This window comes from Amblyomma maculatum, chromosome 5 (genome assembly GCF_055883805.1).
Source record: "Amblyomma maculatum isolate TAMU_Amacu chromosome 5, ASM5588380v1, whole genome shotgun sequence".
Lineage (NCBI taxonomy): Eukaryota > Metazoa > Arthropoda > Arachnida > Ixodida > Ixodidae > Amblyomma > Amblyomma maculatum.
In genome coordinates this window covers 136,288,624-136,300,967 of record NC_139348.1, presented here as the reverse complement: position 1 = coordinate 136,300,967, position 12,344 = coordinate 136,288,624, and the positions used below count along the sequence as shown (strand labels likewise).

Here is a 12,344-nt window from a genome sequence, read left to right as displayed (position 1 = left end):
GCGCCTTTGCTTTTCGCCTCCATCGAAAAGCGGCCGCCGAGGCCGGGATTCGGTCCCGCATCCTTGAGAACAGTAGTCCATGGTTGAAGAGAAATGTGAGCTTGCTTTCAGTATTTGGCTTGACGTGAAAACGCGCATTTAGTTGCAAGAATACGATTTTTCTCAGATTAGCTTCGCCAAGCCGCATTCCGCTGCCTCGTGTAGATAGAAGAGAACGTAGAGAAGAAAGAAAAGCAGAAGGAAAGAAAGACGTGCGCCGCAACAACAGCCGTCGTCCACCACCAGCGGTGGCGTGTGCAATGACGGCCTACAACAGATAAAAATTCGGTGCCAGGCCAGCCCCCGCCGCAAGCAGCGGTGACCCACCTGCACCAGCCCCATCCACCTGTCAGCGCACGCTAAAGATCCCAAGGTGGTCGAAATTACACCGTAGCCCTCCACTACGGCTTCCCTTTTTCTCTTTCCACTTTCACTCTCACCTTCATCCGTTCCCTTACGGCGCGGTTCAGGTGTCCACAGAGCAAGTGTGACAGATACTGCGCCTTTTCCTTCCTGTAAAGCAATTATTATTATTATTATTATTATTATTATTATTATTATTATTATTATTATTATTATTATTATTATTATTATTATTATTATTATTATTATTATTATTATTATTATTATTATGTGCATTTACCCCTGGGAAAATATAATCGAGTCAAGTGGTCACTTCGCTGACGCCCGTGTTAATGGCACCGGTGGCGAAGTCTTCAACACTTGATCGATCCGCGCCGTCGTCGGACTCAGGCGGTGCCTCGGCGACGCGTTCTTGCAGCACCCTCAGTATGTCGAGCTGTGCGCGCGACTTCCTCTCGGCGTCGAGCGTCCCCATGAGGCCCCTGAGTGCCAGCAAGAAGAGCGTGTCGGCGTCGTCGGCGTTCACGCGTATCTCAGGCCTCCCCTTCCTTCCGGCCGCCGGGGCGCCCCCAGGAGTCCACGATGCTACCTTGCGCACGGTGGCCGTCAGAAACCTGCAGTCGCGCAAAGGGAGACATTTGCACGAGGGGCCACCTTTCTTGCTCGGCGAAATAGCGCATGCTACGGGTAGGCAATGCCACCTGATTCGTAGTGAACACTTGAGCTGATTGCTTTATCGAATGTTTATTGAAGGTTTATCGTGCAAGCATATATGTTTATTGTTAGGCATGGGCGCATAATACAGAAGGAGGTCCAAAGTTATAGGAGTCGAGAGGCGACACCCTATAGATATTACTCTAACGTAAAAATGCCAGGGTTTTAACGTAGTGAAACCAAGCTGGACGTGCGACAGCTTTCGCGCGCAGATGGAAGTTGATGGATACGACGACGCGCGCAATGCTCGGCGCGAGAGAGTTTTGCGGTCTGCACGCGGGACGACCGGCTGCAGCGATAACTATACGGGGTACGAGAAATTCCTAGCTTGAAAACCGCTCCGACAGTTCTTTTTTGTTTCTTTTTGTCCAAGCTCGGCGTGTGCAAGCCACGACAAATTCTTAATCGGTTCCTAATTTGGTTTGATCGCGTAATGTATTGCTCGCGCACTAAAATTATCCGCGGGGTTTAACCTGCATGGTTGACCGATGCGGTACCGTGCGAAAGCACTGCTGGAATTGAATTACCCGCGCCAGGACACGTGGACTGTGACGTCACGATCTGGCCAGCCAGTCAGGAGTAAGCATGCACACAAGAAGCAAGATCGCGTTGCTCGGCTTTCGCGTCCGTATGAATAGTTTCGCACTAATAAAAATGAAAACCAAGCAGCAGTAGCAACACTATATGCACAATGACAGAGTATAGGTCCCACAAAAGGAGTGCACGAAGCAAAGTATTGTCACGTATAGGTAACAAGGTCGATGGCGAGAAATGAGGAGGCTTGAAATTCACTAGAATAAACTCTTTATTGGGCTGACTTGCGTCCGAAAAAGAACTAAGCAATCGGCGGCGGCGATAACAGCAGGCGTGCTCGCGGTCGTCATATACGAATGCCCGTTTCACTCGTCAGCGCTCGATCTAAAGGCGGCGAAGGAAGATCAAAGTTAAACAGCAAACTGTGACTAGTATACCGTAGAAACACACGCGCGTTGCTAGAATCTTAAGAGATACACCTCGAATCACCTTCTGCAACAAAGGAAATGATAAAGCCGCGTCTCGCGACAACGAGCATGAACAATTAAAGAGTGCACAATCGATCCGTGCGCTACAGTCATAATGACAAAGCCGCATGCCGGCGGCTGTAAAAAAACAACAAATATAGATTTGAATTGTTTTCGGCAGTATCATTCCTCTTTCTAACTGCCCTATGCGTCAGTGACACCATATTGCAGTCCTCTTTTGAAGTGCAGGGGGCTCTGCACCCTCTTAAGAAATTGGATAGCGGGGGCAATAAGCCTGGTGTCAAGGCTAAAATAGAGAGTGACGTCGAGGTCGGGGAAATTTCAAAAACTATAAATACCGCGCATTAAAAATGTTACACCGCTGTGCGCTCAGGAACAATACATTTGCACATCCTTAACAGGCCATGGACTTTACGCGAAAAATAAAATGTAGAAAAGATAGAGTTACAATTAAATAGTTTAAAGCGGAATTGCAAGAACCCGATTGCGACCTATCGTGGGTTGTACACTATTGAGTTGGTTCTTCACCGTAAAGGCCGGAAGTTGCATACGAGGAGGATGAGATTGCCAATGTGCCACATTAGACGCGATTCCCCAATTCCCTCAGCTCGGCCTTATAGTGCCCCCCCCCCCCCCCCCGCCCCACACACACGCATACACAATCAGTCTCATGCTATTAAATGTTAATACAGAATCACTGTGGAATGTCAGGAAAGCTTTCGTTGCAAGTCTTTACTTGAGAGAGATTAATCTCCGTATTTTCGGGTGCAGTGGTTCCCTGAGGTAAACGCTCCTGCCACAGGTCATGACGAGGCTGTCGATCTGTTTGTTGGCTAATGGCAAACGGTACATATGTAAAGAGTCAAGTTGTACCTTGAACTCCCCCACTTCGGCACTAAAGGGGCACATTTCCGCGAATGCCCCAGATGCACACCTCGCCGGCATCTCCTTTCCGTAGGGTTCAGGGCGTCTGTAGGGTGTATGTGTTGTTGCAGCGGAGAAACAAAACAGCGAGTCGCAATTTGTAATGATTGCACTTCATTTTACGGCGTGAGCAGCCAGCACATCCTATAAGCAGCCCCGTGGATGAAGTCCGTCCCAAACTACCAACCAAAGCGGTCTGGAGAGATCAGTGACGAAGAGATATGAACACGCTTCCGAACCCCTTTTCGAAGTGAACAGCAGAGACCCCAGAGAGGAAGATAATTAAGAGAAAGAGAGATAAAAGAACGCATTGGCACCGCATCGAGATAAACATGATGAAACGAAGGAATGAGGAATGAAGAAGCAGGACACAGCAGCTTATTTGCACTAACTACCTGCAAACGAGTTCAAAAATTATAATTACTTGCTTAACGCATTTCACGACGTAGGCTACTTTGGTAACTTAATCTACATCACCGGCAAGCCTCAGTCATTCACAGATGACCAATTTAATTGAAAGCGTAATGAACTTTTGCATATAATGCAGCTCCTCGTCGGAGTACACAGTTGAAAGGGCTAATCGTACACTTGGACACCGAAGCAGCTAAAGTTGAAAGGGAAAAGATTCTCCTTTACGTCGCAAAATGCGTATTGGTCACTCAGCACTGGAGTGCTGTGGATTTGTCTCTGTACCACCCAGGCTTTTTTTTTTTTGCTTTTTTTTTTTTTCCTGACGTACGCCACAATCACTTCGGGGAGTATTGCATTGTGGAGTATTGCGGTTCCAAACCGCAGTCCCATTGAATGGGAGTCCGACCCACGAATTCGGCATGGAGCCAACGCAGGGGCCATCCGATCTGTCCCGCGGGGCCACTCTCTCTCCCGCTGTTTGCGCTGCGTGAACCGTCCTCATCCCCCAATTCGTGGCCTCTTTCGTCGCGAGGCGATGTTGACTCTGCTCGCGACTGGCTTCATTGCCTTTCTCGCGCGCAGGCCCGTCGCCGCAGCCCGTCGCGCTGAACGAAATAAGGGCATCGTGGCGCGCATTGGCACGTACCGCTTTGTGCACACGTCTCCAACCCTGTTTCGAGGCGCTTTCCGGTGAAGTGACAGGTATAGAGCAGGCAATGCGCGGCCAACCAGCGGCCTCTCTATACAGCGGGGTCAGCGCCGACAACACTGGCCACACGAGTACGCGCACTAACGGCTGAAGGCCCTGTGAGACACGGTGCTATTCTTACAAGCATTCGAGGAGAAAGCGAATACAGGCGAATACTGCTGCTACTACTACTACTACTACTACTACTACTACTACTACTACTACTACTACTACTACTACTACTACTACTACTACTACTACTACAACTACTAATAATGATAATAATAATAACAACACTGTCTCTCCCGTAATCGAGAGTAGATGTAAGCATGAAATAGTTACGGGAATAGCGCATTGGTTGTAGATGGTATACTAGCCAACACCGTGCAAGTCACAATCTTGAAATGGGTCTACTCCCACCTTCCTCCCTTTCCTTACGGCGCGGTTCAGGTGTCCACAGAGCAAGTGTGACAGATACTGCGCCTTTCCCTTCCTATGAACCAACCAACCAACCAACGCACCACACCACGAGCTTTTCTGATGCCAACAAGGCAGCGCACTCATTCTCGCTGTTTTTTTTTTTTTTGTTTTTTTGTCGCATCGAAGCGATCGCCTGCAATTGTGCGACCTTAGGTACAGGCACTTGTGGTTCGTGGTGGCCTTGCAACCTTTGTGAGCGGCAGCATAGTTATAGCGTTGCTCGCCCAGCATAGTTCGGCTGGGCGAGCAATTTTCTTCCATGACATATAAGTCGCAATGCTATCGTTTTCCGCAAAACGCTTGATTCTTACTTCTCCTTTCATCAGGCTCCACTGCTCGGCTTAAGCAGCTCCGACGATGACGGCAGTGAAATGCAGAACAGTACAGATACGCACGCAGCGACAAAGATACGCTGGCCTGACAGGAACGTAGGAGAAGCAGCTCGTTCGAGTGCTCCTTTAACTGTCAGTTTCGTGCGAACATTTCCTGCGGACATTTCCGTACACCGTGAGCCTATAAAGGCTTTCGCCCCAAAGGCCCACCGTCCACCCTCCGGTCGAAAATATTTTATTCCCCGGTGACTGTGAGACTTCGCCCCCAGAACGCAAGGCCTCAAAATGTTTTTGAAAGGAGTAATTAATAACGCAGTTACAGCCACCGCAATCACCCGATTCTGTCGTGTTTCTCTCCTCCCGTTCCCTCGCAAAGGTTTTTTGCTCTCCTTCCCGGTTGTCTAGCCTCCGCAAGACAAATTCCCCTCCATTCTCCGCGTTTGGCGGGAGGTGAGGCGTGGTACTCTGCGTGCGAGAAAAAAAAAAAAAAACAAAAAAAAAATACGAGCGTGGGAGCGCGCGCCGCTGCATATTCAGTCCGACCGTCGAGGGGAAAGCGCGCAGCGAGCGGTGGGCACAATTAGTGGTGTACGCCCATCCTTCACCCGTCAGTCAACGAGACGGACCAGTGGATGCCGTTTTCTACTCCGACGTCAACATTGCGGCTCGTAGAGAACGGGGAAGCTGGTTTCCCGACGGGGAGGATGAGAGAGCTTTGATTTGTATTTTTGCTGCTTTGCGGCGTGCGTATCGCCGTAGCATTTTGCACAGACTATCTCCGGTACCTGATCGAAGCACTGGGCTCCTTTCCCTGGACAGTGGGCTTTTAAAACGAAGTTTTGTTGTACATTCATTCATTTCTGTCTCATCGTAACAACATACCTGCACAGCGCCGACTCGAGGTCACAGTTCTTCTTCGCCTCTTTTTCCTCTCCTCGATCGTCCTCTGCACACGAACTCTGAATGGCCTCTCCCTCGCGTTGACGTCGTCGTCCCGGCCGCCGCTCGTGGGCTTCTCTGGAGGGGTTATTTTGCTCGTTCTCATTTTCTGACGGTGTCCAGTGAGACATCACTGCCGGTGCCAACGGTACCACTGGCGGTACCGCCTCACTGGGCCACCGCTGCCACCCTCCTGGTGCCAACGGTACAACTGGCGGTACCGCCTCATTGGGCCACTGCTGCCACCCTTGGCCAGCTTCGGTGTCCTCGTTTGTTGCTGCCACCAAGGGCTGCGTCGTGGTGGAAGGTACAGCGGCCCCCGCGCCTTCGTCGCAACAGCCCTTTTGGAAGCAAATAATAAGGTTAACGGAAGCTTGTCGCGATTTGCGATACATGCAGCCGGATGAAGAACCCATGCAACCAGCGCACTCATCAGCAACTTTTCGCGGGACCACGTGCTGTCGTGGTAACACTTAATCGGGCCTGACATTGCACGCAGTTCACGTGGCCATATGTAAACGAAGGCAGTCTTTGTACTTCCCGAGGTGTGATTGTTATTTAGGCGAGTCCTGGCAGCGTGGAGGTAAGCATTTACATCGTGTCCTCTCCTCTATGTTACGTAACCTCGCGATAGTTCATGAAAATGAATTCTTTCATTCATCTCTGTCCGATTGTTTACGCTAGCTGTGCAGTCGTCTTTAGATGCGGGGGAAGTCTGTGTTGTCGAGGTGTGATTGCTATCTATAGGCGAGGTCTGCCGTGCGGGGGCAGGAAAGGGACAGAGCGTACAAGGCCTTTAAAATGCGTTTCTCCGTTTCAGCCGCAAATGCAGCCGTTTAAATTAGGGGTGCCAGTATGCGCTTACAGTTGCCAGGTCGTCGACATCGCTGCCTCCGGGGAGCACGTCGAACTCTAGGTCCACTGGAGAGACGACCTCTCCTTGCCGTTGCACCGCACCAGCGTCGTCTCTCACTGCGGGGCAAGGTCGTAGGTTAGATGAATATACGGCGAACAGATGGCGCGACAGAAAGTAAGCCACGTTTAGTCATGACAGCTACAGGACAAAACGCTGCTGGTCTCCAAAATGCAATCAGTTTGATAAGCTTGGTCCTCGCTATACAGCGGTGTCAGTCATCTCACTCCTTACAGTTAGCCGAGTATCTCGCGGCTCATCTGAGATGCCAGTTTGCTCCGAGAAATGTTCTGCCGTTGCATGAGCACAATGTTAACGTGCGTACTACTGTGAATAAACTACCATGCAAGACTCTTCGCTTAACTTCTGTGGGACAGCGTGCAGGATTAAGCTTTTCATCATCGAAAGCCTTGACGCAAGCGCGCTTTATTTGAGCATCAGTGCCGTTGGCTGTCACCGGTACTTGCTCGGCAGGGTCGTCACAAGCTGTGTTAGTTAAGGTGGTCGGTTGAAGCGTGAATCATCCTTTTCTCTTCGGATAAAGAAGACAGTTACTACCAATAATGGTTTCCACAATTGTTTCGAGGAGTTTGTGTGTGTGTGTGTGTGTGTGTGTGTGTGTGTGTGTGTGTGTGTGTGTGTGTGTGTGTGTGTGTGTGTGTGTGTGTGTGTGTGTGTGTGTGTGTGTGTGTGTGTGTGTGTGTGTGTGTGTGCGCGTGCGCGTGCGCGTGCGCGTGCGCGTGCGCGGGTGCTCTTTTGTCACCCCTTCTATAGCATACTAGTGTACGATCTTTCTCTCCGATCTTTACCCTACTGAAAAAATTGTATGAGGCAACAACCTCACATTTTCTCACGCAGTCTCACTCAATTCACGTAAGAAATCATATACAAGTCGCATATGATTGCGCAAGATCTCATAGTTTCTTGTACATTAGCATAAATTATGTAAGATATTTTATGATAATGATGTATGAGAGTCTATGTGATTTGATAAGATTATGTGAGGTTGTTGCCCCGTAGACCTTTTAGTTTTTCAGTAGGGTATCGCTTCCTTTTTCTCTTCCTTACGTATTCTAGGACTTCCGCGGTAGTGCTGGCAGGGCGCGAAGTTTAACGCCACTTGTTAACGTAAAATACTCACCGAACGTGGGTCCCGAGGCGTCAGTCGACTCGACGTAGTCGGCCATGTTGGCGTCCGGCCACTCCGACTCGAGCTGGTGCCTGCAGAGTAGAGCCATCCGAGTGTTTATTGCTTACAAAACTGTAATCAAAACTGGGCACAACTGGACGCGAAGGTCGCTCGCGACCGATAAGCAGCTCTCAGTGGAAAGTTTGACTTGTAAATCGCCACGAACAACCGGCTTGAAAGATAATTATTGAAAGTTACATTCACTCTTTAGACTTTACTCCTCTCCCCCTCTCGAAGTGAAAACCACTTCTAGATACGCTCTTGAGTATCTGAGTAATGGAGCGTAGTGCCACTGTCCTATGTGAGCATCAGTTTTCGACTAAGGTGATGATTTATTTCCGGCGCTTCTTGGCGCGACAGTGCGTCTCGCCAGATTCTGAGCCTTCCCATTCATTAAAGGACATTCATTCAATCAATCAATCAATCAATCAATCAATCAATAAATCAATCAATCGTTGGTGTCAGTGCTGGGCATACTCGTATACAAGTCGTTGATGTCGGCTCGGACTTCTCTGTGAACGCGCATAGGACGTGTGGTTACAGGAAAACAAGCCTCGACAGTGGTCTAAAGTTTGTTCTCTTCCCGCCCCAACTGTGGCGAAAAATCTTACGGGTAATTTATTATCCACAATTTATTTTTTAGCACACTGTATCTGTAATACCTAATCCAGCTATAAGGAGAATAAATAGACAAGAAGAACGAGGGTCAGGCATGTTATAATCGGCACGTGACACCACGACCTTCGCACCTAGAAGCGGACTCTTCGACGGCCGGCTTCTCCTTACGACGAAGTCACGAGGGGAGACGAGGGGCCATAGGGGAACTTGCGGGAAATGGGGTCGACGGTGACCCAATCAATAAATTTCATGTACAAACAGCAAAGCACCCGCTTTATTTGCATCGAGTCCAAGGTACACCTGGTACCTGTAGGACCGCCCCCTCCAAGAGTGGCCCTTGTACGACTCCGCTCTATATGGAGACAATCGAGGCCCTATTCCAGGACGCGGTCGTAGAATTCGACAAGGGGGTCTTAAGAAGAGCGCTGCACAAGAACACGACGCGTGGAGAAGGAGCTAGACAGGGAGGAGACCTACGTCTTGGGTCTGATGTGGTCCCTGAGGAAGTCGAGCCTTCGGAACAGGGCCCACTGGGAGTGGGCTCTGAGGAGGGTACCGTCGGGTGCCCGCCGAGCGCCCAGACGCACCTCGCGCACGTAACGACAGCGCAGCAGCCTCCAGATACGCTGGCAATCCATGGCCGTCACGCCGGCTTTGAAGAACCGGGACTTGGGGCGAGGAGGCGAAGGGGGACCTGAGGAGGATACAGAACCACAGTGGTTACCCGCAGCGTTTTATGCGGTGGGAGATCGGGACCATTTAGCTGCATGATTATGCAAACGATCAGCACAGTGATGATCGGACATGGCAGTAACTGAATTACAGTAATGGAATTACAGTAATTTAATTACTTTTCTCGGTAATTTGTAATGTAATGAATTACTTTTTCTGTTTGGTAATTTAGTAATGTAGTGAATTACTTTTTGGTAGTAATTTTGCAGCAAAGTAATTAATTCCTCTCGAAATTACTTTGACTAAAGTGCGCCATCACTCCTTCAATAGACAACAAAGTAGAGTGCGTGAAAGCAGGAACGACGTGCTGCAATCCGAAGCCAGCGTAACGGATTGGCAAAAGGAGACAGAATTGAGCAGAACTAGAATACTCTGGAGAACAAGTTTTGTTTAATAGCTTTACTTAGTTTTTGCATTTATGTAAACTAGAAAGTAATTTCAAAGTAATTGAATTACTCAGTAGAAGTAATTGTAATGTAATTTTATTACTTTTGGGTGAGCAGTAATGAGTAATGCAATTTAATTACTTTTCTGCGATCTTCAGCAACGTAATTTGTAATGTAATTTAATTCCCTTTCAAAAGTAATTCTGCCATGTATGGTGATGATGCTATTATTTACAGATGCTGTCTCGACCTTCATTGAGGGCCATTACAGGGAGGGAAAATGGAGAGAGCACACACAAGAACAAACAGCCAACTGCAAAGAAATGTACACGATTTTGAGCATGCCATACAAGGTAACGAAAGTACAAGACAACGTACACAGCAATTATAAGAGCCAAGACAAAGAGACCCCCCCCCCCCACCCACGCTGGACGAAAGTGTGCACGGGGACCGGTTCTCCCGACCCGTGCGGGATAGGGAAGGGGTAAGAAGTAGTAAGAAGGGTTCACGATGGGGAGCGCAGGAAAAAGCGCACAGAATTTAAATACCCTTGGAGCGGGCCCCACATGCTCAGTATGCATGGAGGTTTTAAATACAAATTATTTTTAAGTTTAAGCTTGCCGTCAATTATTTTATATCATGTTTGTAATATTTGCTGTCTACATAGCATCTCTAATCACTTCAGACCGCAAGAGTATAAAATCTCCGCAAATGAGTCCCTTCTGTACTTTAACCAATTAAATGGCTCCACGCCGCGTGTCTTTTCCCCATCGTCTCTATTTTGGCCAACAACATACTTCTGTGGGACGCCTATGCTACATGCTACTGCTGCAGCATATAGGGAGGTTTTTATAGGAGACTTATAAGCCAACGCTTTGTCGTCTTTTGTTGTCCTCCTTAACTTTGCTGCCTAGAAGCAGTTTCTTGTATCCCGGTGCATGTAACTGTACTCTAAATGGTGGTACAATTTTAAAATCATGCGAAATAGACAACTTCAAATGCTTTAAGATAGCAACATTAAGCAAATTGTGTCTTTGAGCGTTATGCTGAAGATAAAGTATTCCTTTTATTACTGACGTGTGCTAGCACGTTGCGCCGTCGGATGCTCTGTGGTGCACATGAGACCACGCTGTTTTCGCTGGCCGGCGCAGCACAAGCTGACCGCACAATTTGAAAGGCAGTCAATGGCATTTTGGCAGATTGGAGGCCCCAGACCGCATTTACTTAGAACTGCCGCTCTAAAAAACGGTCTTGTGTGCGAGGGCTTTTTAAATGCGCACTAGAAAACTTGTCATAAAACCCCTCTCAAGCCCTTGTGGTCAGCCCTGCTCCGAAAGTGCGACCACCGCCAATGCTTATTTCAATTATTTGAAGAGCATTTTGCTTCATTGCCAAGCAAACCCAGCGTCTCAAATAAGGTGACATTGTGTGCCACCACTAACTCCTTTTCCGAAATAAATTACTTTACTAGTGCTACTGCACACGTATAGTCTCAATTCCCCGTTCAGAATTGCTTTTTCAAAAATGGTCCATCTAGTGCTCTAAATAGCCAGTCCTTGATAGCGAAATTTCGGGAGAATGTGTAGGACACTTTGAAGGCGTAAAGGCTACCAGAAAGGCGATTGAGGAAGTGACGCAGTTTACTTCATCGTGATATTGCGATAAAGTTTGTATGTTTTAATTCAGAGAACTAATTTCTTCATGAACGACGAAAATCTGGCGCGCGTTACAATCGAAGACAAAATCGCGCTGAAAAACGCCGAGAAACTGCGCGTGTTAGAATGGAGTAAATTAGTTGCTCCGAACTGGTTTTAGCATTTAGAGCGAAATTTGAAATTTCTTCTTTCGCGGAATTCTGCGCGACTGCTCCCTCTTCTGGCCACAAATGATTATAAGCGGGGCCTCCGATATGGTGTGAAAACAAGCCGCGGCTGACTGCCGCAGTAAGTACGGTCTCCACTGGCGGTGTGCTCAGTATGCCGTGTCATGCATAATCAGCTGTTCTGACAGAGGAACTCCTTCGCTTACCGGCCGCATTGACTGCTTCGGCAATGGCTTGCCAATACGGTTCTCGCCTGCGCGCATTCCATTGGCCGAGATGGTTGGGATCGTACAGGCACGGATACTTCTTCACCTCCCGCACGATGCAGTTTTGCAGTTGTAACGAGTCCTGCGTCATTCCAGTCGCGGCTTTTCGCACCAATTGATCAAAACCCGGCTAGGCTAGGCGCGCAACAAGATTGGCAGATAGTGAGCGTGAGGACGTCTTGCGTTGGGACGCCGTCGAAAGCGAGCGTCACGCACTTGCGCGCTCGCGGGAAGCTTCCTGTCTTTTAGGGTAGATGGCGCGACAGGAGCGGGTGCGCCCTGTCCTCTCGTGTCGGTAACGAAAACTTGAAACGAAGGAGCATGGCCTCCGAGATCACCGGCTTGCGCGCGTTTTTATACAGGCGCGTGCGGAGGATCTCGGAGGCTATATAAAAGCCTAGTGACGACCCACGCGCGCGGGAAGTTTCAAACTCGTTTGCAGCTCGTTTTCGGACAACCACGCGCAGTTTTCGCGCATTTTAGTTCGATATCACGGTGGTCGTTCGC

The 12,344-nt window shown here is 48.8% G+C and overlaps 2 protein-coding genes across 3 annotated transcripts in view; one reads left to right on the top strand and one right to left on the bottom strand.

Annotated features, from left to right (window-relative positions):
- Positions 1-12,344, top strand: part of LOC146189672 (caskin-1-like) — a 316,774-nt gene that overhangs the window by 67,806 nt on the left and 236,624 nt on the right. The window lies entirely within an intron of this gene.
- LOC146189673 (uncharacterized) lies at positions 674-12,028 on the bottom strand. Of its 2 annotated transcripts, none has more exons than XM_084603312.1 (6): positions 11,778-12,028; positions 9,110-9,326; positions 7,967-8,046; positions 6,778-6,884; positions 5,856-6,253; positions 674-1,016 (listed from the first exon to the last, which is right to left on the bottom strand). In XM_084603312.1, the coding sequence occupies exons 1-6, from the start codon at positions 11,926-11,928 to the stop codon at positions 704-706; spliced, it is 1,266 nt and encodes a 421-aa protein (XP_084459438.1). In that variant the 5' UTR covers positions 11,929-12,028; the 3' UTR covers positions 674-703. The 2 variants fall into 2 exon arrangements, with proteins under 2 accessions (XP_084459438.1, XP_084459439.1); XM_084603313.1 differs by having other exon boundaries at positions 5,856-6,202.

What these genes read in the sequence shown, in the direction of transcription:
- LOC146189673 (XM_084603312.1), bottom strand. Translation starts at nt 11,928, where the DNA reads ATGACGCAGGACTCGTTACAACTGCAAAACTGCATCGTGCGGGAGGTG. An exon ending in CGAAGCAGTCAATGCGGCCG is followed by an intron (nt 9,327 to 11,777) that starts GTAAGCGAAGGA and finishes TATCCTCCTCAG; the next exon opens with GTCCCCCTTCGCCTCCTCGC. An exon ending in CGCCTCGGGACCCACGTTCG is followed by an intron (nt 6,885 to 7,966) that starts GTGAGTATTTTA and finishes CTTGCCCCGCAG; the next exon opens with TGAGAGACGACGCTGGTGCG.